At 44.3% G+C, this 24,398-nt stretch overlaps 2 protein-coding genes across 2 annotated transcripts; one reads left to right on the forward strand and one right to left on the reverse strand.

Moving 5' to 3' along the window:
* The first annotated feature begins 27 nt into the window (after positions 1 to 27).
* Positions 28 to 11,201, forward strand: LOC120054366 (E-selectin-like). Its single transcript, XM_039001777.1, has 7 exons — positions 28 to 45; positions 7,654 to 8,014; positions 8,139 to 8,330; positions 8,582 to 8,773; positions 8,979 to 9,155; positions 10,867 to 10,984; positions 11,192 to 11,201. The coding sequence occupies exons 1-7, from the start codon at positions 28 to 30 to the stop codon at positions 11,199 to 11,201; spliced, it is 1,068 nt and encodes a 355-aa protein (XP_038857705.1).
* Positions 11,202 to 17,456: 6,255 nt separating this feature from the next.
* Positions 17,457 to 21,734, reverse strand: LOC120054573 (volume-regulated anion channel subunit LRRC8B-like). The gene is made up of 4 exons (XM_039002024.1): positions 21,597 to 21,734; positions 19,480 to 21,426; positions 19,080 to 19,169; positions 17,457 to 18,644 (listed from the first exon to the last, which is right to left on the reverse strand). The coding sequence occupies exons 1-4, from the start codon at positions 21,732 to 21,734 to the stop codon at positions 18,354 to 18,356; spliced, it is 2,466 nt and encodes an 821-aa protein (XP_038857952.1). The 3' UTR covers positions 17,457 to 18,353.
* Between the last annotated feature and the right edge of the window lie 2,664 nt (positions 21,735 to 24,398).

Here is a 24,398-nt window from a genome sequence, read left to right on the forward strand (position 1 = left end):
ATACGTTACCCTCTTTATCAATACAAAATGGTCAATGCCATAGTGGTACGAGAAAACGCAGGTAGAACGCAACATATTATGCTACGTTACCGAACTGCAATCATTACCTTTATGGCTGCAATAGCGGCGGGCTATGCATTATTTTTTTGACATGAGCCATTGCCTACTCCAGTCGTCGGGGCCCTGATTGGTGTCACACTTTTGCCCCAGCTAACACACCTGACTCCAATGATCAACTAATCATGATCTTCAGTTTAGAATGCGATTAAGCTGAACAAAAATATAAACGCAACATGTAATGTGTTGGTCCCATGTTTCATGAAGTGAAATAAAAGACCCCAGTAATGTTACATACGCACAGAAAGTGTATTTCGCTCAAATTTTGTGGAGAAATAAGTTTACATCCCTGTTAGTAAGCGTTTCTCCTTTGCCAAGATGTGGCATATCAAGAAGCTGTTTAAACAGCATGGTCATTACACAGGTGCACCTTGTGTTGGGGACAATAAAAGGCCACAGAAAATGTGCAGTTTTGTCACACAAAGCTACAGATGTCTCATGTTTTGAGGGAGTGTTCAATTGGCATGCTGACTGCAGGAATGTCCTCCAGGGCTGTTGCCGGATAATTTTATGTTCATTTCTCTAACATAAGCCAATGACATTTTAGAGAATATGGCATCACAACCACAGACCAGGTGTAACCACGCCAGCCCAGGACCTATACATCCGGCTTCTTCACCTGCGGGATTGTCTGAGACCAGCCACCCAGTCAGCTGATGAGTATTTCTGTCTGTAATAAAGCCCTTTTGTGGGAAAAACTCATTCTGATTGGCTTGGCCTGGTTCCCCAGTATAGCTGCACCTTTGCCCAGTCATGTGCAATCCATAGATTAGGGCCTAATGAATTTCTTTCAATTAACTGATTTCCTTATATGAACTGTAACTCAGTAAAAAAAATGAAATTGTTGCATGTTGCGTTTATATTTTTGTTCGGTATATTTTAATCAGCTATGTTTGCTAGGGATGGGGGGAAGTGTTACACTCACTCTGGCCCCTGAGGGTTGTAGTTTCCCAGCCCATAGGCCAAAGGCAGGCAGATAGCGATATTGAGTCCTTTCCTAAAACATTCTCCATTAAGGCTGCAAAGGAATAGATTTCCTCCTTAACTGGATTAAATGGCGAGGAGGGGGAAAACTGGGAAAATATGCACCTCCATGCTAAAGCGTCTAATGCCTAGGAATGCTAGTCCTGGATGTTGCGTATCTCGTTTAGCCAATCAGTTTGCAGCAGTCTGTTTACGCCTGGCTGAACGCGCAACATCAGGAAGTAGCATTAGCCACTAACATGAATGGTGGTGGAAATCAAATCCAAATCCAATTTTATTTGTCACAAGCGCCGAATATAACCTTACAGTGAAATGCTTACTTACAAGCCCTTAACCAACAATGCAGTTCAAGAAATAGAGTTAATTCAATATTTACTAAATAAACTAAAGTTTAAAAAATATATAAAAAGTAACACTATTTTTTTTATTTTACCTTTATTTAACTAGACAAGTCAGATGCACGATCGAGAGCATCCTGTCGGGCTATATCACCGCCTGGTACAACAGCTGCTCCGCCCATAACCGTAAGGCTCACCAGGGGGTAGTGAGGTCTGCACAACGCATCACCGGGTGCAAACTACCTGCCCTCCAGGACACCTACACCACCCGATGTCACAGGAAGGCCAAAAAGATCATCAAGGACAACAACCACCCGAGCCACTGCCTGTTCACCCCACTATCATCCAGAAGGCGAGGTCAGTACAGGTGCATCAAAACGGGGACCGAGAGACTGAAAAACAGCTTCTATCTCAAGGCCATCAGACTGTTAAACAGCCATTGAGTGGCTGCTGCCAACATACTGACTCAACTCTAGCCACTTTATATAATGATGTAATCAATTTATCACTAGCCACTTTATATAATGCTTACATTACTCATCTCATATGTACACTAGCCACTTTAAACAATGTCACTTAATATAATGTTTTCATACCCTACATTACTCATCTCATATGTATATTTTGTACTCTATACCATCTACTGCATCTTGCCTACGCCGTTCGGGCATCACTCATTCATATATTTTTATGTACATATTCGTATTCATTCCTTTACAGGTAGTTGTTGTAAAATTGTTAGGTTATATTACTTGTTAGATATTACTGCATGGTCGGAACTAGAAGCACAAGCATTTCGCTACACTCCCATTAACATCTGCTAACCATGTGTGTGACAAATAAATTTGATTTGAAAATTTGAGTTAAGAACAAATTCTTATTTCCAATGACGGCCTAGGAACAGTGCCATCATTCTGCCTTGTTCAGGGGCCTAGGAACAGTGCCATCATTCTGCCTTGTTCAGGGGCCTAGGAACAGTGCCATCATTCTGCCTTGTTCAGGGGCCTAGGAACAGTGCCATCATTCTGCCTTGTTCAGGGGCCTAGGAACAGTGCCATCATTCTGCCTTGTTCAGGGGCCTAGGAACAGTGCCATCATTCTGCCTTGTTCAGGGGCCTAGGAACAGTGCCATCATTCTGCCTTGTTCAGGGGCCTAGGAACAGTGCCATCATTCTGCCTTGTTCAGGGGCCTAGGAACAGTGCCATCATTCTGCCTTGTTCAGGGGCCTAGGAACAGTGCCATCATTCTGCCTTGTTCAGGGGCCTAGGAACAGTGGGGCAGAACAACAGATTTTTACCTTGTCAGCTCAGGGATTCGAATTTGCAACCTTTCGGTTACTAGTCCAATGCTCTAACCACTAGGCTACGCTGCCGCCCCAAAAATAAAGGTAGAAATCTGTCATTCTGCTCCTGAACAAGGCAGTTAACCCACTGTTCCTAGGCCGTCATTGAAAATAAGAATTTGTTCTTAACTGACTTGCCTAGTTAAATAAAGGTTAAATAAATGTAGGTAGGGGTAAAGTGACTATGCATAGATAATTAACAGCGAGTAGCAGCAGTGTAAAAACAAAGGGGGGGGGGGGGTCAATGTAAATAGTCCGGGTGGTCATTTGATTAATTGTTCAGCAGTCTTATGGCTTGGGGGTAGAAGCTGTTAAGGAGCCTTTTGGACCTAGACTTGTCGCTCCGATACCACGTGCCGTGCGGTAGCAGAGAGAACAGTCTATGACTTGGGTGACTGCAGTCTTTGACAATTTTTTGTGCCTTCCTCTGACACCGCCTAGTATAGAGGTCCTGTATGGCAGGAAGCTTGGCCCCAGTGATGTACTGGGCTGTACACACTACCCTCTGTAGCGCCTTATGGTCGGATGCCGAGCAGTTGCCATACCAGGCGATAATGCAACCGGTCAGGATGCTCTTGATGGTGCAGTTGTAGAACTTTTTGACGATCTGGGGACCCATGCCAAATCTTTTCAGTCTCCTGAGGGGGAAAAGGCATTGTAGTGCCCTCTTGTTGTCTTGGTGTGGTTGGACCATGATAGTTTGTTGGTGATGTAGACACCAAGGAACTTGAATCTCTCAAACCACTCCACTACATCCCCATCGATGTGAACAGGGGCATGTTCGGGCCCTCCTTTTCCTGTAGTCCACGATCAGCTCCTTTGTTTCGCTCACATTGAGGGAGAGGTTGTTGTCCTGGCACCTCACATTTTATGCAACATTACCTAGCTGGGCAGGCAATGGTGTTTCATTAAGAAAGTTCACATATTTTCCCCCTTTTTTCCCCCAGCCTTCTTGCCATTACATCTAGTTAAGGAGGAAATCAACGCTTTTGCAGCCTGAATGGAGAATGTTTTAGGTACGAACCGGTCCACGGGGGATACGAGTGCCTTGCCGACAGCATACAATGCGTTTGGACGGTGAAATGAAACCCTCAATACTAGATTAATATCGCCCTCTGCTGGCCTTTAGGCTACACATCCCTGGTCTGTGGGCATTGCCAACCAGTTTTAGATAACTTAAACCACAGATAGCAAATTAATTTGTTCAAAAACAAACATGTCAATAAATAATCAGTGGTGTAAAGTAGTTAAGTAAAAAATATGTTAAAGTAATACTTATGTTGTTTTTGGGGGTATCTGTACTTTACTATTTATATTTTTTTACAACTTTTCCTTTTCCTTCACCACATTCCTAAAGAAAATTATGTACACTGCTCAAAAAAATAAAGGGAACACTTAAACAACACAATGTAACTCCAAGTCAATCACACTTCTGTGAAATCAAACTGTCCACTTAGGAAGCAACACTGATTGACAATAAATTTCACATGCTGTTGTGCAAATGGAATAGACAACAGGTGGAAATTAGAGGCAATTAGCAAGACACCCCCAATAAAGGAGTGGTTCTGCAGGTGGTGACCACAGACCACTTCTCAGTTCCTATGCTTCCTGGCTGATGTTTTGGTCACTTTTGAATGCTGGTGGTGCTTTCACTCTAGTGTTAGCATGAGACGGAGTCTACAACCCACACAAGTGGCTCAGGTAGTGCAGCTCATCCAGGATGGCACATCAATGCTAGCTGTGGCAAGAAGGTTTGCTGTGTCTGTCAGCGTAGTGTCCAGAGCATGGAAGCGCTACCAGGAGACAGGCCAGTACATCAGGAGACGTGGAGGAGGCCGTAGGAGGGCAACAACCCAGCAGCAGGACCGCTACCTCCGCCTTTGTGCAAGAATGAGCAGGAGGAGCACTGCCAGAGCCCTGCAAAATGACCTCCAGCAGGCCACAAATGTGCATGTGTCTGCTCAAACTGTCAGAAACAGACTCCATGAGGGTGGTATGAGGGCCCGACGTCCACAGGTGGGGGTTGTGCTTACAGCCCAACACCGTGCAGGACGTTTGGCATTTGCCAGAGAACACCAAGATTGGCAAATTCACCACTGGCGCCCTGTGCTCTTCACAGATGAAAGCAGGTTCACACTGAGCACATGTGACAGACGTGACAGTCTGGAGACGCCGTGAAGAACGTTCTGCTGCCTGCAACATCCTCCAGCATGACCGGTTTGGCGGTGGGTCAGTCATGGTGTGGGGTGGCATTTCTTTGGGGGGCCGCACAGCCCTCCATGGGCTCACCAGAGGTAGCCTGACTGCCATTAGGTACCGAGATGAGATCCTCAGACCCCTTGTGAGACCATATGCTGGTGCGGTTGGCCCTGGGTTCCTCCTAATGCAAGACAATGCTAGACCTCATGTGGCTGGAGTGTGTCAGCAGTTCCTGCAAGAGGAAGGCATTGATGCTATGGACTGGCCCGCCCGTTCCCCAGACCTGAATCCAATTGAGCACATCTGGGACATCATGTCTCGCTCCATCCACCAACGCCACGTTGCACCACAGACTGTCCAGGAGTTGGTGGATGCTTTAGTCCAGGTCTGGGAGGAGATCCCTCAGGAGACCATCCGTCACCTCATCAGGAGCATGCCCAGGCGTTGTAGGGAGGTCATACAGGCACATGGAGGCCACACACACTATTGAGCCTCATTTTGACTTGTTTTAAGGACATTACATCAAAGTTGGATCAGCCTGTAGTGTGGTTTTCCACTTTAATTTTGAGTGTGACTCCAAATCCAGACCTCCATGGGTTGATACATTTGATTTCCATTGATCATTTTTGTGTGATTTTGTTGTCAGTACATTCAACTATGTAAAGAAAAAAGTATTTAATAAGAATATTTAATTCATTCAGATCTAGGATGTGTTATTTTAGTGTTCCCTTTATTTTTTTGAGCAGTGTATTTTTTACTCCATACATTTTCCCTAACATCCAAAAGTACTTGTTACATTTTGAATAGCTAGCAGGACAAGAAAATGGTCAAATTCATGCACTTATCAAGAGAACATCCCTGGTCATCTCTACTGCCTCTGATCTGGCGGACTCATTAAACACAAATGCTTCGTTTGTAAATGATGAGTGTTGGAGTGTGCCCCTGGCTATCTGTAAATGATGTCTGAGTGTTGGAGTGTGCCCCTGGCTATCTGTAAATGATGTCTGAGTGTTGGAGTGTGCCCCTGGCTATCTGTAATGATGTCTGAGTGTTGGAGTGTGCCCCTGGCTATCTGTAAATTATGTCTGAGTGTTGGAGTGTTCCCCTGGCTATCTGTAATGATGTCTGAGTGTTGGAGTGTGCCCCTGGCTATCTGTAATGATGTCTGAGTGTTGGAGTGTGCCCCTGGCTATCTGTAATGATGTCTGAGTGTTGGAGTGTGCCCCTGGCTATCTGTAATGATGTCTGAGTGTTGGAGTGTGCCCCTGGCTATCTGTAAAATAAAAAAATCAATAACATGGTGCTGTCTGGTTTGCTTAATATAGGGAATTTGAAATGACTTATACTTTTACCTTTAATACTTGAAGTATATTTTAGCAATTACATTTACTTTTGATACTAAAGTATATTTAAAACCAAAAGCGTTTAGACTTTTACTAAAGTAGTATTTTACTGGGTGTCTTTCACTTTTACTTGAGTCATTTTCTATTAAGGTATCTTTACTTTTACTACAGTGTGACAATTTGGTACTTTTTCCACCACTGTAAATAATGTGATCATTTATAGGCCAAATTAACAGCGTAATGAGTTGTTGTCATTGGAGAAGAATTTGCAATACTTATAGCAAAAGTTTTATGGTGGATTTCATTGATTGAAAAAAGTATATAAATGTGATAAATAACTATAGTATGCAGTTTGAATACATTTCAGTAACCTGTCAGTTGGACAAAAACATCTGCATTGAATCAGGTAGGCCTAGGTTTCATCATTAGAATAACATTGATCCAATTTGTCATTATGACAAGTCTTCTTATTGGCGATGGGGCTCCCCTCCCTCAGCCACTGCCTGTCACCAAGGGAGTAACCCTAGGCTCATTCCTAGGCCTCAATCTTCTCAATTTACATCAACAACATAGCTCTCAGGCAGTAGGAAGCTCTCTCATCCATTTATATGCAGATGATACAGTCTTAAACTCAGCTGGCCCCTCCCCGGATTTAGTGTTAAATGCTCTACAACAAAGCTTTCTTTGTGTCCAACAAGCTTTCTCTACCCTTAACCTTGTTCTGAACACCTCCAAAACAAAGGTCATGTGGTTTTGTAAGCAGAATGCCCCTCTCCCCACAGGTGTGATTACTACGAGGGTTTCGAGTTTTAGGTAGTCAACTCATACAAGTACTTGGAAGTATGGCTAGAAGGTAGGTACACTGTCCTTCTCTCAGCACATATCAAAGCTGCGGGCTAAAGTTAAATCTAGACTTGGTTTCCACTATCGTAATCGCTCCTTTCACCCCAGCTGCCAAACTAACCCTGATACAGATGACCATCCTTCCCATGCTAGATTACGGAGACATAATTTATAGATCGGCAGGTAAGGGTGCTCTCGAGTGGCTAGATGTACTTTACCATTCGGCCATCAGATTTCAAATCAAATCAAACTTGTCACATGCACCGAATACAACAAGTGTAGACCTTACCGTGAAATGCTTACTTGCCACCAATTCTCCTTATAGGACACATCACTGCACTCTTCTGTAAACTGGCCATCTCTGTATACCTGTCGCAAGACCCACTGGTTGTTGCTTATTTATAAAAGCCTCTTAGGCCTCACTCCCCCCTATCTGAAATATCTACTGCAGCCCTCATCCTCCACATACAACACCCGATCTGCCAGTCACATTCTGTTAACAGCATCCTGCCCAGGCAGACCAACTATTACTGGATAGGGATCCGTAAGGTGGACGACGTGTGGACCTGGGTGGGGACCAATAAGACCCTGACTAAAGAGGCAGAGAACTGGGCAGATGGGGAACCCAACAACGGGGGGAACAACGAGGACTGTGTGGAGATGTACATCAAGAGAGAGAAGGACACAGGGAAGTGGAACGACGAGACGTGTATGAAGAAGAAGACGGCTCTGTGCTTCACAGCCTCGTGTCAGAGCGACTCATGTTACCATGGAGAGTGTGTGGAGACCATCAACAGCCACCACTGTAAATGCTTTGAGGGCTTCTACGGAGAGCAGTGTGAACATGGTAAGCAAGCCAGGATGATATTATCCAATAATCTAATACAGGCAGTATGAAACCAACTGCATTGTGCTATCACATTCAAAGTTCTCTTAAAAGTAACTCCTTGCCTGTTTTCCTTTGTCGGCAGTTGTTGAATGTAAGATGGAGGAGGTCACTGTCCCTGCTAAAGCCAGTGTCAGTTGCTCTCACCCCAATGGGAATTTCTCCTTTGACTCGACGTGTCAGTATTCCTGTGAAGAGGGGTACCGGCTGAGCAGCTCCGGGCCTGTGAGATGCACAGCCTCAGAATCATGGTCGGAACAGCCTCCCACCTGTGAATGTAAGTATATCCTCTTATTAACCTTATAAATAAAGTGTTCTGGAAAGACTAATGAGAGAATAAAATAACAGCTACCATTTGTTGTAACCTTTTGATTTGTACTTTCTTTGAATTACTTCAGTGTCTTGCTATCGGTCTTTATACCAGTATGACAGCTTAGACCTCCTGTATTTCAGTTGTTGTGTATCTTGAGTAATGTCTTCATCGTGACACATTTAGTCATGTATTGCGATCTGCCCTCTCCTCCTCAGTGGTCTTATGCAGTGAGCTGTATGAACCTGTGAAGGGTTCCATGACCTGCTCCCATCCCCTGGGCTCCTTCAGCTACCTGTCCACCTGTACCTTTACCTGTGAGGAGGGCTATGAGAGGCTGGCCTCCAGCTCTGCTACCCTGCAGTGTGGAGCCTCGGGACAGTGGAACGACTCACAGCCGCAGTGTGTTGGTGTGTACAGGTTCTGGATATCTGTAAACGTAGCCCCCATAACATGTTACATCATCTGTAGTTGCTATAAATATATGAATGACACAGGACATTTTACATTCAGAAATATCTAGGAGGACAAATAGAGTTTTGTAATTGTATGACAGTCTAGAATTGTCTCTGGACACAGACTGACCACTGCACCACTATTCACTCTGTCTTGCAGCTGTAAGCTGCCCTACCCTCCAGCAGCCACAGGATGGCGCTATCAGCTGTGGAGAAGACTTCACCTATGGAAGCAGCTGTAACTTTAGCTGCTCTGAGGGTTATCTCCTCAAGGGGGCGATCACGGTGACCTGCGCATCAGCTGCTGAGTGGAGTGAGGAGATACCACACTGTGAAGGTAAGGACAAACTTTTTTGCATCTTTAAAATAGACCTGATTTAAACCATTGTCTATATTGACAAGAGTTTTTAAAACCGATGTCTTTATTGACTAGATAGACATATGACCACTCTAACAATGGAAATACATGTCCTCAAAGATGCAAGGCAGGCGGGAGGAGGCGAGAATGTTGAAGTATTACATTTCCTTCTTCTTCATTGGCCGATTGTACACAACTCATAGAATCCCCACCCAGGTGACTACTTGAAACGGGTGGAGGCCTTCAAAGGCAATCTCCCTGCTAAAAGGCTTATATCAATGACTAGTCCCCCATCTATCTCTATGACAACAACAGGCACTACTCCAATATGAAGTCATTTTTCTCAAAGTTGCTGAAATGTCACGTGCGTCCACTTATATCAGTGCATTCGTAAAACTACAGGTATTTATTTAACTAGGAAAGTCAGTTAAGAACAATTTCTTATTTACAATGACAGCCTACCCCGGACAACACTGGGCCAATTCTGTGCCGCCCTATGGGATTCCCAATCACAGCCGGATGCAGCCTGGATACGAACCAGGGACTGTAGTGACGCCTCTTGCATTGAGATGCAGTGCATTAGACCGCTGCGCCACTCAGGAGCCTCAAACTACCAGGGCCATAAACATAATGAAACCTCTATTCAATCAAATAAGCCTCACGTAGCAAGTTAGCAATGACATTTTTGTTGTTGACCAAATTCAACACAATCTCATTGACCTTCATACGAAAATTCCTCACTTCAGGGGCTTATTTTCATGGACAGATTTTGGGCTGAGTAAAATCTCTCACTTTGCCTTTTCCGCTCTGTTTAATCTCAGTCAATTTACACATTTACACACAATACTAAAACAGTATAGACTGAGTTTAAATGGAGAGAAAGAGGTGAAGTGAGAGGTTTTACTCAGCCCGAGTGTACAAAATATTAAGAACACCTGCTCTTTCCATGACAAAGACTGACCAGGTGAATCCAGGTGAAAGCTATGATCCCTTATTGATGTCACTTGTTAAATCAATTTCAATCAGTGTAGATGAAGGTGAGGAGACCGGTTAAATAAGGATTTTAAGCCTTAAGACAATTGGATTGTGTATGTGTGCCATTCATAAGGGGTAAATGGACAAGACAAAATATTTAAGTGCCTTTGAATGGGGTATGGTTGTAGGTGCCAGGCCCAACGGTTTGAATGTGTCAAGAACTGCAACGCTGCTGGGTTTTTCACGCTCAACAGTTTCCCGTGTATCAAGAATGGTCCACTACCCAAAGGACATCCAGCCAACTTGACACAACTGCGGGAAGCATTGGAGTCAACATGATCCAGCATCCCTGTGGAATGCTTTCGATACCTTGTAGAGTACATGTCCGACGAATTGAGGCTGTTCTGAGGGCAACTCCGTGGGGGAGAAACTCAATATATATATATATATATATATATATATATATATATATATATATATATATATATATATATACTGTATATACTGTATATATTTGCCATTTAACAGACGCTTTAATCCACAGCGAGTTGCAGTCATGCGTGCATCCATTTTACCTACAGGTCTTATCTCCTTATGGATGTCCGCCACACACATGAGCTCTCCAACGACAACCATTTTCATGATTTCATTCACAACCGTTTTGTTACCTTTTGTGGTATTTTTATATACTAACCACTGTGTGTCCTTCTCTCAGCTATCCAGTGCCCCTCTCCTGTGGTTCCTCTGGGGGGTCAGGTCAGCTGTGAGGCCCCCTCACATACCTGGGGCTCTGTCTGCAACTTCAGCTGTGATGAGGGCTATGATCACCATGGGTATTTGGATATTTGCTGGTCATCAGGACAAAGTATGTCTTATGTAGCGGTTATAAAGGCTTTATGAATGCATCATGAGTTCATATCCTACATAAGGGGGCTACCAAAATACGAACATTTTTTGAGAGGGTTGTAGTCAGTGATGTGACCGATCAGTTGATTCAGATTGTTTGACTGTTTTCCTCTGTTGTTTCTTGTTTCCTCCAGCCACACCTGAGCCTCCATTGAACCCCACTATCCTAGGCCTGGCAGCAGGGGGCGCTGTGTCATTATCTGGCCTGTTTCTGGCTGCATGGCTCCTCAAACGAATCAGACAGAAAGGTAAACACAGAAGAAGGCCCTTATCTTCTCCACTCAGTCATTGGCTAGGAATAAGAAAGACATAAGAAATTCAAAAACATCCCTGTTTCATAACACAGATTTGATTCAGAATGGCTATTTCTTACTTGACAATACTCATCAATATGCTCTTCATTGCCTCCTTCCAGCTAACAAGTTTGATCTGAACAGCACCTCAGACATTGAGGAACCTTTACAGACCTACAGGAACAGCATCGACAGCCTCATATAGAGACCAACAACAGTAACAGCAGGAACAACAGCAAGAATAACTGCAGGAACAACTGCCGGAACAACTGCAGGAACCACTGCAGGAACAGCATCGACAGCCTCATATAGAGACCAACAACAGTAACAGCCGGAACAACAGCAGGAACAACTGCAGGAACAGCATCGACAGCCTCATATAGAGACCAACAACAGTAACAGCAGGAACAACTGCCGGAACAACTGCCGGAACAACTGCCGGAACAACTGCCGGAACAACAGCCGGAACAACAGCCGGAACAACAGCCGGAACAACAGCCGGAACAACTGCAGGAACAACTGCAGGAACAACAGCCGGAACAACAGCCGGAACAACTGCAGGAACAACAGCCGGAACAACAGCCGGAACAACAGCCGGAACAACTGCAGGAACAACAGCCGGAACAACAGCCGGAACAACAGCCGGAACAACTGCAGGAACAACAGCCGGAACAACAGCCGGAACAACTGCAGGAACAACTGCAGGAACAACAGCTGGAACAACAGCCGGAACAACAGCCGGAACAACTGCAGGAACAACAGCCGGAACAACAGCCGGAACAACAGCCGGAACAACTGCAGGAACAACTGCAGGAACAACTGCAGGAACCACTGCAGGAACCACTGCAGGAACAGCATCGACAGCCTCATATAGAGACCAACAACAGTAACAGCAGGAACAACAGCAGGAACAACAGCCGGAACAACAGCCGGAACAACAGCCGGAACAACAGCCGGAACAACAGCCGGAACAACAGCCGGAACAACAGCCGGAACAACAGCCGGAACAACTGCAGGAACAACAGCCGGAACAACAGCCGGAACAACTGCCGGAACAACTGCAGGAACAACTGCAGGAACAACAGCCGGAACAACAGCCGGAACAACAGCCGGAACAACTGCAGGAACAACTGCAGGAACAACTGCAGGAACAACAGCCGGAACAACAGCCGGAACAACAGCCGGAACAACAGCCGGAACAACTGCAGGAACCACTGCAGGAACCACTGCAGGAACAGCATCGACAGCCTCATATAGAGACCAACAACAGTAACAGCAGGAACAACAGCCGGAACAACAGCCGGAACAACAGCCGGAACAACAGCCGGAACAACAGCCGGAACAACAGCCGGAACAACTGCAGGAACAACAGCTGGAACAACTGCAGGAACAACAGCCGGAACAACAGCCGGAACAACAGCCGGAACAACAGCCGGAACAACTGCAGGAACCACTGCAGGAACAACTGCAGGAACCACTGCAGGAACAGCATCGACAGCCTCATATAGAGACCAACAACAGTAACAGCAGGAACAACAGCCGGAACAACAGCCGGAACAACAGCCGGAACAACTGCAGGAACAACAGCCGGAACAACTGCAGGAACAACAGCCGGAACAACAGCCGGAACAACAGCCGGAACAACAGCAGGAACAACTGCAGGAACAACAGCCGGAACAACAGCCGGAACAACAGCCGGAACAACAGCCGGAACAACAGCAGAAACAACTGCAGGAACAACTGCAGGAACAACTGCAGGAACAACTGCAGGAACAGGCTGGCTCTGTTTTCAAAGAAGATCTGCTGGTCACACCTGGATCACAGTTCCTCAGTATTGTAATGTAGTAGGTTAGATAGCCTTGAATCGTCTGACTGGGAGAGAGGTGCTACGTTGAGTATACAGAATCATCTGTTCTCATGATGGTCCTACAGAAAATGTATTTTTTCTCCCAAAGGGAGTTTTGTATTGAACAAATTGTTCACCACTGGCTGGTATATGACCACAAGTGGCCAAAGTTATATTTATTTTTAAACCACAGTCACTGTGTTACAGAATTAAATTTGATGTTGAAAAAGTGTCTTTTTAAATATAATAAACGTTTCAAACATTGTCAATAATGTTCTTATTTTTCCATTATTTTCTGTCCGATGCTTTTTATAATAGCTGCAAATTAATAGTCCATGGCTATCTGAGTTCAAATGTACCAACAGAGAGCAAAATTAACTCAAATATACCAGTAGAATAAGAATAAGTAGAGTGGCACGAAAGGATCCCAAGAGGGCTTCCTTCTTTTAAGCCCCGCGCCCCCCCCCTGGTTACTTTAGCAACCTCTGACATTTTCCCAGGAAGCCCAAATCCCTACAACTGGCAAAATCCCCTCAGAATGATCTCAAACTGTGTCTCTAATAAACAATCAAATAAACACAGATCAGGAAACTCTTGGAAAATCAGGAAACTCTTGGGTATGTTGTGTCAGACTGTCATTACAATGCTTCACAGAAACCTGGTAAAATGATGTTTGTAGTGTAGCTAGCCACTAAATGGCTCTGAATTCACTGTCAGCATGCAGTCAAAGCTGTAACCACACAGAGCACATGTAACAGTATAACTTTAAACCGTCCCCTCGCCCCGACACGGGCGCGAACCAGGGACCCTCTGCACACATCAACAACAGTCACCCACGAAGCGTCGTTACCCATCGCTCCTTGCAGAGCAAGGGGCAACACTACATCTAGGTTTCAGAGCAAGTGACGTAACTGATTGAAACGCTACTAGCGCGTACCCGCTAACTAGCTAGCCATTTCACATCCGTTACACTCACCCCACTTTCAACCTCCTCCTTTTCCGCAGCAACCAGTGATCCGGGTCAACAGCATCAATGTAACAGTATAACTTTAAACCGTCCTCTCGCCCCGACACGGGCGCGAACCAGGGTCCCTCTGCACACATCAACAACAGTCACCCACGAAGCGTCGTTACCCATTACAAAAGCCGCGGCTCTTGCAGAGCAAGGGGCAACACTACTAATAGGTTTCAGAGCAAGTGACGTAACTGATTGAAACGCTACTAGCGCGTACCCGCTAACTAGCTAGCCATTTCACATCCGTTACACACAGTATGAAGATGGGCAGAAACTGCTTCTCCTAAAGAAATCCCCGATAACACTCAGGCGATGTCATGGCAATGTTGGCTAGCTAAGCTCATACGTAGAAACACATCATCGGGTCTGTCGGTCTTCTCACACCGAACTGTGCATGTGTAGGCCATCAAATCAAAGGCACTCCTTTGATATAAAGTTATTTTTGGCAAAAAAGAAAACACGTCAGTTTGTAACTTTCACGAGGTTGGAGTAATAACATCCTCAACTACTTATTTTTTAATTTAGAAACTCTGCCTTTTGGAGCTAACTAGTGCTCTCAAATCATATCGACAGCAGATGGGATGTCGACAGCAGATGGGAGTTGTATTCATAACATTTCCAACTTAGCTAGCTAACATACATTTTGAGAACAAGTTATTGTGAGGACAGACGCTAGGAGACGAGAAGCAAGTACAGGGAGTGAACATTTAATAAATAAAAGACATGAATCAAACAAGGACAGCATCTGGACAGGGGAAAATAAAACAACAATAATGCTGACACGGGGAACAAACTGAGGAACAGACAGATATAGAGGGGGCAATCAACAAAGTGAAGGAGTCCAGGTGAGTCCAATGAGCTCTGATCCGCGTAATGATGGTGACAGGTGTGCGTAATGATGTGCAGCCTGGCGTCCTCGAGCTCCAGAGAAGGGGAGCGGAAGCAGGCGTGACAGTTATATTATATTAAGTGGTTAGCTAGCTAGCGTTAGCAACGTTTTGTGGTCAATGAGACTGAGAGCTAGCAAACCAGCTGATCTACCAAATAATGTAACAAAAGTATAATTTAGGATTTGAAAAAAATACTCCATCAACAGGTTCTGCATTTCAGGAATCACAGTATCAAGTACTCCTGCTGCACTGTTCAGTTATTCAGCCATTTAAACATGATTTTTTAAATAAAAATAGCCATAACTGGCTTTCATGCGATTTAAAGGTGACCTCAACTTGTTTGAGGTGTTGGACTCAATGACATTTCCTATCTGTTGGAACATTGTGAATGAGTGCCCCATGGTGGTGGTGGGGTTATGGTATGGGCAGGCATAAGCTACAGACAACAAACACAATTGCATTTTATGGATGGAAATTTGAATGCATAGATACCGTGACGAGATCCTGAGACCCATTGTCATGCAATTCACCAGCTGTGATCACCTCATGTTTCAGCATGATAATGCACGGCCCCATGTCGCAAGGATCTGTACACAATTCAGAGAAAGCAGAAACTGTCCCAGTTCTTCCATGGCCTGCATACCCACCAGACATGTCCCCCCATTGAGCATGTTTGGGATGCTCTGGATCGACGTGTACGACAGCGTGTTCCAGTTCCTGCCAATATCCAGCAAATTTGCACAGCCATTGAAGAGGAGTGGAACAACATTCCACGGGCCACAATCAACAACCTTGATCAACTACGCAAAGGAGATGTGTCGCACTGAATGAGGCAAATGGTGGTCACACCCAGTGGCGATTTTAGCATGGAAATCTTGGTGGGGCAAAACCTAAAATAAGTGGGATGCATGCCAGCAAAGCCACTACACAACACAACACTAAATAATACATGAATTGCACTATAACGGTGACAAACTGTGCCAACAAACTGTTAGGGCCTACATAAAGCTGTCCCAACAGCAGAGTTCCAACAGTTGAAATTCCAGAGTAGTCTATTCATGCCCAGGTATTGTCATAACGATGAATTCCGATCTGTGGCCGTTGTTGTAGTGTGGGTTGGTGTATATATATGTATGCACAGAGTACCAGAGAGCAGTATCATTTCATCCACTGGATAAGACTAGAAACATATCCTTTGGAGATTTACCTGCAAAAGAGCATCACATTTAAAACGTACAATGGTAAGTACTGTTGAGAGAATTGGTTTATGCCTTAAAATTAAGATGCGTTAGTTTATATACATTTCAGACAGCCAATGCATTTCTCAGTCTGTAAAGTATGGCTTGATGTTGTCTCCACAGGACTTCTGCTCTGCATCACAGCAAGCCAGAAGCCCCAGCTCATGGATCACCCTCTTCCTCCTGTACTCAAGTAAGAAACACATTTCAAAAGATCTATGTATTTCTAAAATCCCATTCATGTAAACTCATTCATGTACTGTATGTCAATATTGACCTTTTTTATATGTCATTCCTCAGTTGTCACCATGTGCAGTAGAGGGCTGGTCCTACCATCACTCCAACAAAACTATGAACTGGGACACTGCTAGAAAGTGGTGCACGGAGCACTACACTGACATGGTGGCCATCCAGAACCGTGGAGAGATCTCCCAACTTACAGGTCCCAAAAGCACACACATTCATGGGTTGTTCCTCTTTTCAGTTCGCTGCAGCTAGCGACTGGAACGAGCTGCAACACTCAAACTGGACAGTTTTATCTCAATCTCTTCATTCAAAGACTCAAATAATGGACACCTTTACTGACAGTTGTGGCTGCTTGCGTGATGTATGTGATGTATGTCTCTACCTTCTTGCCCTTTGTGCTGTTGTCTGTGCCCAATAATGTTCGTACCATGCTGTGTTGTTGTGTTGCTACCATGCTGTGTTGTCATGTTGTGTTGCTACCATGCTGTGTTATCATGTTGTGTTGCTACCATGCTGTGTTGTCATGTGTTGCTGCCTTGCTATGTTGTTGTCTTAGGTCTTTCTTTATCTAGTGTTGTGGTGTCTCTCTTGTCGTGATGTGTGTTTTGTCCTATATTTATATATATTTTTATTTTTAATCCCAGCCCCCGTCCCCGCAGGCCTTTTGCCTTTTGGAAGACTGTCATTGTACATAAGAATTTGTTCTTAACTGACTTGCCTAGTTTAAAAAAAAAAAGATTTAAAAAAACAAACAATTATTGTGGATATGGGCTGATAAGACTTGCCCAGTCTTTCAAAAACAGTGTCACGGTTAAGTTCACAAAATCACACTTTTATTTGTATGTGGCACGAGTAACACTAAGTGACCACAGTTATGTGACTAGTCTGACCACACAGGCTAAACCACGGCAATCGTCATTATAAAAACAAATGGTCGTGTTATGAAATCCCCAACAGGAGCTCAGTATAAAATGTAAGTATTTTTTTATCAAACAGAACTCGTCAGTGGTCCACTGTAAACAATGACTGTATATTGTACTTGGCAGCAACAGAGTGGATTGGAACATGGAGAGTGTTCATTTGGAATAGTCATATTACATTACTATTATAAAAGTAAGTATTTTCCCGTTTACTAGTACTTAACCTAGGCGATTAGTCCTTTGCTCTTATGAGCCTTCAAACGTATAGACAGTTTTCGTACTAATCACTGCATTCTCTACCAGGAAGTTGGTTGGCCCGCTTTGATGTCAAGAAGATTGATACATTGCTATGTTTTCGTTTATAAAGCCCTTTTACAAAAACAATCACTGTACCTAACATCATTACTAACCTTTAGACTTATGAGCTACCACCCCCGGTCTCAGGGATGATTAACTCTGGAAATTCCTTTGGTTTCTACTGAGTTAGGTAAATCAGCTTTCAATTTTCTTGCACCTTATTTGTTGAACAATCTTCAAACTGTTCTGAAATTTGATGTTTTGGTGCTTCTAAGGTAATTCAGATATCTGATTGAGGACCTTACTACTAATGAATGTGTTTGTTTTTGACAGTTTTTCTTTCTGATTGCACTTTGTATTTTAATGTGTATTTTCTGTAATTTTTGTAATTCAGGGCTCATCTGTAAAAGAGACCTTAGTCTCAGTATGACTCCCAGATAAAATAAATGTTAAATAAGTATCCCCTGTGGCTAGGCCAGGTAAACCACGTAGGCCTACTAATACCCCAGGTTTAAAGCCACTGAGTTGGATGTTCATTTGGGGTAGCCCAATCACATGGAGTATATCACGCTGCAGGCCGTATCTCCATGCCCTGCTGTATTACAGATAATGGGGTTACAGATGAGAGCATTCCCCACTCCTTCAGCCTCCATTTTCCCAAGGTACTCCTTATCAGGCCTCTGGAAGCCCTCCTTGGCAGTGGGGGACAGAGAGTTGAGCAGCCCCTCCTCTACCAGCAGTCCACTAGGCATCAGGCTGTGGCACTCCTCCAGCTCGGCAGGAAGGCTCTCCAGCTGGTTCCCCCTCAGGTCCAACACCACCAGGTTGGTCAGCTCACTCACCTGCACGGTTGAGGTCAATTCCATTTCACTTCAGAAGCCTTTCCCAGAATTGTTTGTGTTATCAAGTCAACTCCTTTTCACTGGAATGAGTGACAAGGTGTTGACATGATAGCACAAATAGACTTGCACTAAGGCTATTCAAATCAGGAACAATATAATACGATACGATATCCTTTATTGTCCATGTACATGGAAATTCATTTTGTGAAATCAGCATACAAATACACAACAAACAAAACACTTATCACACATGCAATACGGAAAACTATGGAATGATACTAATTAATGCATACATAATTATTCACAGTCCCTGCCGCCTACTGTCCAACCATGTATTGGGCCTACATCTGTCCTACAGAAAACCATTGAGGAAAATTTGAATTTCAGTTGACTTCCTGAATTGAAATAGAATTGACCCCAACTCTGCTCACTTACCTGGTGGGGGACCACTGACAGGTTGTTGTGACCTAGCAGTAGGGACTGGAGGGTCTTACACTGGAACATGCCTTCTGGGAGATGGTCAATCTGAGGTATAAGAGATAAAACAAATAGATTCTGATTATAAAGTTGCAATTCAGCCTGTTGTTCTGATGTTTCTCTCTCTCTCAAAAAAAAGGTACCTATATATTACCATTCTCTCAATACAATGATTTAACACTCAGTTTTTACACTTGCTTTATAAATCTTTTAGGATTGTGGGTTAAGTTAACACAATCAAATAGCCTACACAACTACAATGATGTCCACGTGTCTGTATAAAAAGAAAGTTCCTAAAAACTTGATTAATGAATGAACACATTAAATGTGTAATCATAATCATATATAATATACATACATTATTGTTAGACACATTGAGGAGCTGCAGTCTCTTCAGTTCCTGTATTTCAATGGGAATGGCAGACAGCTTGTTGTGACTGAGGTCTAGCAGATAGAGTCTGCTGCACAGGAACAGCTGTGCTGGCATGCAGCTGATGAGGTTATGAGCCAGGTGAAGCTGCTCCAGGTTGCCCAGCACTCCAACGTGGACTGGGATGTAAATGATACTGTTGTACTTCAGCTTCAGGATAGAGAGCTTGGGAAGGTGCTGGAAACTGATGATCTCCTCAATGGTTTTGAGGTTGTTCCCTTTGAGGTCTATTTCTTGCAGGTTCTTCAGGCTGAAGATATGACTCGGTATCCGCTGGAGATCACAGTTCAGTAGCTCCAAGCAGGTGAGCTGTGACATCATTTTCAGACTCTGCAGGACAGAGAGTTGGGTGCCTTCGTTGTCGACGGACAGCTTCTGTATCGAGGGTATTGAGTTGGTAATCACTTTCGGCATCGCGGTGATGGTGCACTTGATGAATAACACCTTCAGATTCTTGAGCTTGGGTAGGCTGTTGACGAACGTCGTGTTGTCCTGATTGAACATATTTCCATACAGATAGAGCTCAGTCAGGTTACGCAAACTGAAAACCCACCAGGGAGCCTGTTCCACCTCTGTGAACTTCATCCTCAGGATCCTCAGGTTCTCAGAGAGAAACCCCAGAGCCATGAGGTCTACGGTGGCAGGAGAATGATCCAGCCAGATCTCTCTCATGTTCCCAAGCTGCGTAAGCTTCTGTGTGAGCCTAGGATCCGGTATCAGCTGCAGCTTGAGCACCTCCAGCTCCCTGATATCGAACACGGCCTCTGGGATGCCGCTGAGGAGCATGAGATGGAGCTCTATCTGGTCCTGAGCGTTACGCATCACCTTCTGGGTCAGCTTCTCCAAAGGCCACATGTAGTTCAGGTTGAGCTGCCTCAGTTTCTTCTCACTGACCTCTGAGAGGAAGACTGCAAAGCGTTTAGAGAACAGAGGGTTATACTGGTCCAGGAGGTGGAGGATGAAGGCAAAGTCATTCTTGACATCGGGGATGTCGCTAAAGCTGCTCTCCTCCCTCACTGAGTCAAAGGAGTACTCCCTGAGAGAGTTTCTCATCATCCACCAGAAGCTGTAGAAGCAAGTCAAGCTGTAAATGACCATCAGTACTGTGTAAACCAAGGAGAGGAGCCGGAAAATGGTGGCCAGTGAGTGAACACAGTGAAAGGGCTGAAACGGCATCAGCGCTTGGGAATCTACAACACAGTCAACGTCAAACAGAATATGTGAGGCTGCGTAAGGGATATAGGCCAAGGTGAACAGCAGAAACACAATCTTGGTGACTATCTGCCTCATATACAAGTGATAAATGATGTCTTTGTCCTCCACGTGTACTTTCAATTTCTTCACCTTCTCAAAGATAGCTTTGGCCTGCTCACCTTCCTTTTTGTCTAAAACACTAAGAAACTCTGTCCCCATCGGCCTTCTGCTGCTATACTCTGATGTTGAAGAGGCCTGGGGAGCAGGACAACACATGCTCATTGAGGGCTGGGCCCCACCCTGCTCTGCCACTGTCTCTGACAAGGCCCGTGTGGTCCAGGGAGAATCACAGCATTTGTGTAGAATGGAGACAAAGTGCATGAGTCTGGAGCTGGTGCTAGGGTACTTGAACCACAAGTTGCTTATAATCACAAGAGCCAGAGTCTCTAGCATCACGACGTAGGGGAAGAACTTGGCGAACCAGTGGAGTTGTTTTTCGTAGCACACGGCGTCAACGTAAGTATACTGCTGAAGATCTAGCTTGTAAAGGCCCTTGGGGAGGAGAGGGAAGCTGGCTTCAGTTGTGGCATTCCTTAATGTGGTGCCTCTATGGTTAAAAACCACACAGAAGTCTTCTGATGTCATCTGACAGGGGACGCAGACGATCTTGCGGAGGGTGACCTGCAGGCAAGGGAATTTAAACATAAGGAAGCATCAGAAATGTCATAATAACCTGGAACTAAAGCCTTATACACTGGGAGACAGATGGAATTACATTGAAAATAACAAGAGCTTGGTGAAGAAAATCGCATTAAAACACAAATGAAACATTTTCTGTTAAAATTCCTTGCCTGCAGGGTTCCGCCGAGGGTTCCGATTGAGAACATCATGATGGAGAGGTAGTGACTGAAGACGTCCCACCAGGGCTGGAGAACACGGTACAGGGACTGGCCCTGGGCAAAGTCCTTCAGCTCACCCTCTGAGAGCATCTCAGCTGCCTACATGGAAAGACTCATACATAAAGGAAGGAATAATAACAGTGTATTAAAAGCAAAAAAAATGTTTTAAGTGAGAAATTAGACTGGTTTAAAGCCCCCCCAAAAATAAGGAAACATGAACACCACAAGGCCTAACTTCCCCTATGCTCTACCAGGGTTTTGTGCAAATAAAACTATTATGAGTCAATTGGTTACAACAATGAGTTTGAAAACCAGTTTTGAGTTTAAACTCTGAAGCAAGTGTAGGGCAGGGGAGGCTGCCTGTAAAGTTAGACTACTTGTTTGATTTTCATGAATTTCATGATTTTCATGAAAAAGAGAGCCGATGTACTGTACTTTTGTGTCTTTACTAATCAATAATTGTATTATTAGCATTTTACCAGTAATACCAGTTGTATTATCAAAATATGTTTAGAAGCTAGCTACAGTAGCTGCCTTAACATGGCCCTCATCTAACGTTACATGACAGCTAGCTAACGATAGCTAGTTAGCTTAAGTATGGCTAGCTAGCTAATGATGTTACCTAAACAATACCTTTGACTAGCTAAATAGTAACCAACAAAACATTGATAAAAACCGTAGCTACTTCTATTTGTATTTTCTTTGAAGAACAATACGAAACTTCGTGTGAATCACTGTTAGTTAGCTAATAACATCACAGATAGAACAATGAGAACATATTTGATAATATCTAACAAGCGGGAAGAGAGTAGGAGAAAAAAAGATGAACTGCCGATGAGTATTATTGACTAAGTGACAGCAAACTGCCCGCTGCAAATTGAGGAGATACAGACACACTCCGCACACTGCTCATAATCTGCAGTTTTTTTGGGGGTCTATAAACTTGTGGGGAGTATTTTGACAATATCTATTTAGGAATATTAAAACACTTCCGTTTTTTTCTTCCCCCGATCACGAGTATCATCAGATCCGACTATAAACGGTCAATTACGAATAAGAGTATGGCCAGGTTGGCATATCCCTAGTCTTTTTCAAAGGCCAGCCACCTCGACCTAGATGACAGCCTGGACACATGGGTAGACATAATATAGTACATGTAAATCCGACACACTGTTTCGTATGGTATGTATTCATTTGTGGGTGTTAATCATCCATTGCGTATGATATGTTACGAATTGCAATTCGTACAATGTTACGAATTTCCAAAACATATGATATTGTTACGAATTCCAATTTGTTGTGGCTAACACTAGCTAGGTGGCTAACATTTGCTAGGCTGCGGGTCAGGGGTAGGGTTAAATGCAGGGTTAGGAGTTAGGTTAAAGACTTATTAAAAGCCAATTTATGCTTGATCTGTCAATGTGGACGAAGGCTCCATATGGAGGGTGTGACACAATTGCGGAGCCTCCGGAGGGATGCAGAGGCCAAATTTAGCTCTGTACCGCATCGCAGTGCGCCTCCCAAATGTTATAACAATGCAGAGAACTCCGTATAGCTCCCGTTGACATAACTGATGGACGGTAGATGGGGGCGGGAGGTCCAGTATAAACACAAACTCACTTCCTTGACAACGTCCTTCACAACAGTTCTGCTCAACAGCTCTGTACTGCTCCGCGAAGCCCAATAGGTATGAATGCCTTGACTTCTGCAGATGCCGTATCACTGACGTCAGATTGACCATGCAGCATCTTTTAGCTAACATCCCAAGTAGCTAAAAAGTAGTAAGTAGTTGCAAAATTGCCTAAATGCTAAAGTTGTCCATGATGAGATTCGAACAAGGGTCTAGCCAATGAGACCCAGCTGCGACCTAAAATGACTTCAGACCTGTAACCGATCCATTTCAACACCATACCTAAAAGTTTTATGTAATCTAAAGAGACTTGAGTTGTGTAGTTAATGGACTCTCACATGCTGTTTATATCTTGTAGTGTTGTGCTTCTAGCGAATATGCAAACTAAAAGACCATTTATGCTTGATCGGTGAATGTGGCCGGAGGCCTCATATGGAGGATGTGCCTCAATCGCGTAGCCTCTGGAGGCATGCAGAGGCCAAATCAAGCTCCGTACCGCATCGCCATTCGCCCCTCAAATTGTTTAACAATGGGGCTCCATATAACTCCGCATTGACATGAATGGTTGAAAGTAGGTGGGGGCGGTAAGTCCTGTATTCACAAACTCACTTTCTTGACAATTTCCTTCACAATAGCTCTGCTCTGCTAAGAGCAAGAAGCATGAAAGCCCTGAGATCGGCTGAGACTGCATGCAGTAAATGCTGTACAGCCACTTCAGATTACGGATGACCATATGCAGAGACTTTAAATATTGGCAAAAATGCATATTAGTGTGTGCAATGTCTGACCTTAGCAGGATTAATGGTCAAAATCGATGTCTGCATTGGCCCTGCAGCATTTACAGTGATACTTTTTGCGCTTTGCGGAGCAACACAGACCTGTTGAGCAGAGTTGTTATGAAGGTAGTTGTCAAGGCAGTGAGTTTGTGTTTATACAGGACCTCCAGCCACCCATCTACTGTCAACCAATCATGTCAATGCGGAGCTATACGGTGCCCTCCGCATTGTTATAACGTTTGGGATGATCAGTCGGTGGAGCTTAATTTGGCCTCTGGATGCCTATGGAGGCACCGAAATTGCATCACACCCTCTGACCACATTTTCTGATCAATTATACATTGGCTT

This window comes from Salvelinus namaycush, chromosome 10, assembly GCF_016432855.1.
Source record: "Salvelinus namaycush isolate Seneca chromosome 10, SaNama_1.0, whole genome shotgun sequence".
NCBI lineage: Eukaryota > Metazoa > Chordata > Actinopteri > Salmoniformes > Salmonidae > Salvelinus > Salvelinus namaycush.

Excerpts from the sequence above, each read along its gene's own strand:
- LOC120054366 (XM_039001777.1), top strand. Across the intron at positions 8,015-8,138 it reads CGGAGAGCAGTGTGAACATG|TTGTTGAATGTAAGATGGAG; the intron begins GTAAGCAAGCCA and ends CTTTGTCGGCAG. Across the intron at positions 9,156-10,866 it reads GGAGATACCACACTGTGAAG|CTATCCAGTGCCCCTCTCCT; the intron begins GTAAGGACAAAC and ends TCCTTCTCTCAG.
- LOC120054573 (XM_039002024.1), bottom strand. The coding sequence starts at position 21,734 with ATGCTCTCAGAGGGTGAGCTGAAGGACTTTGCCCAGGGCCAGTCCCTG. Across the intron at positions 19,170-19,479 it reads TCAATGTGTCTAACAATAAT|ATTGACCATCTCCCAGAAGG; the intron begins GTATGTATATTA and ends CTTATACCTCAG. Across the intron at positions 18,645-19,079 it reads TGTCAGTGGTCCCCCACCAG|GTGAGTGAGCTGACCAACCT; the intron begins GTAAGTGAGCAG and ends TCAACCGTGCAG.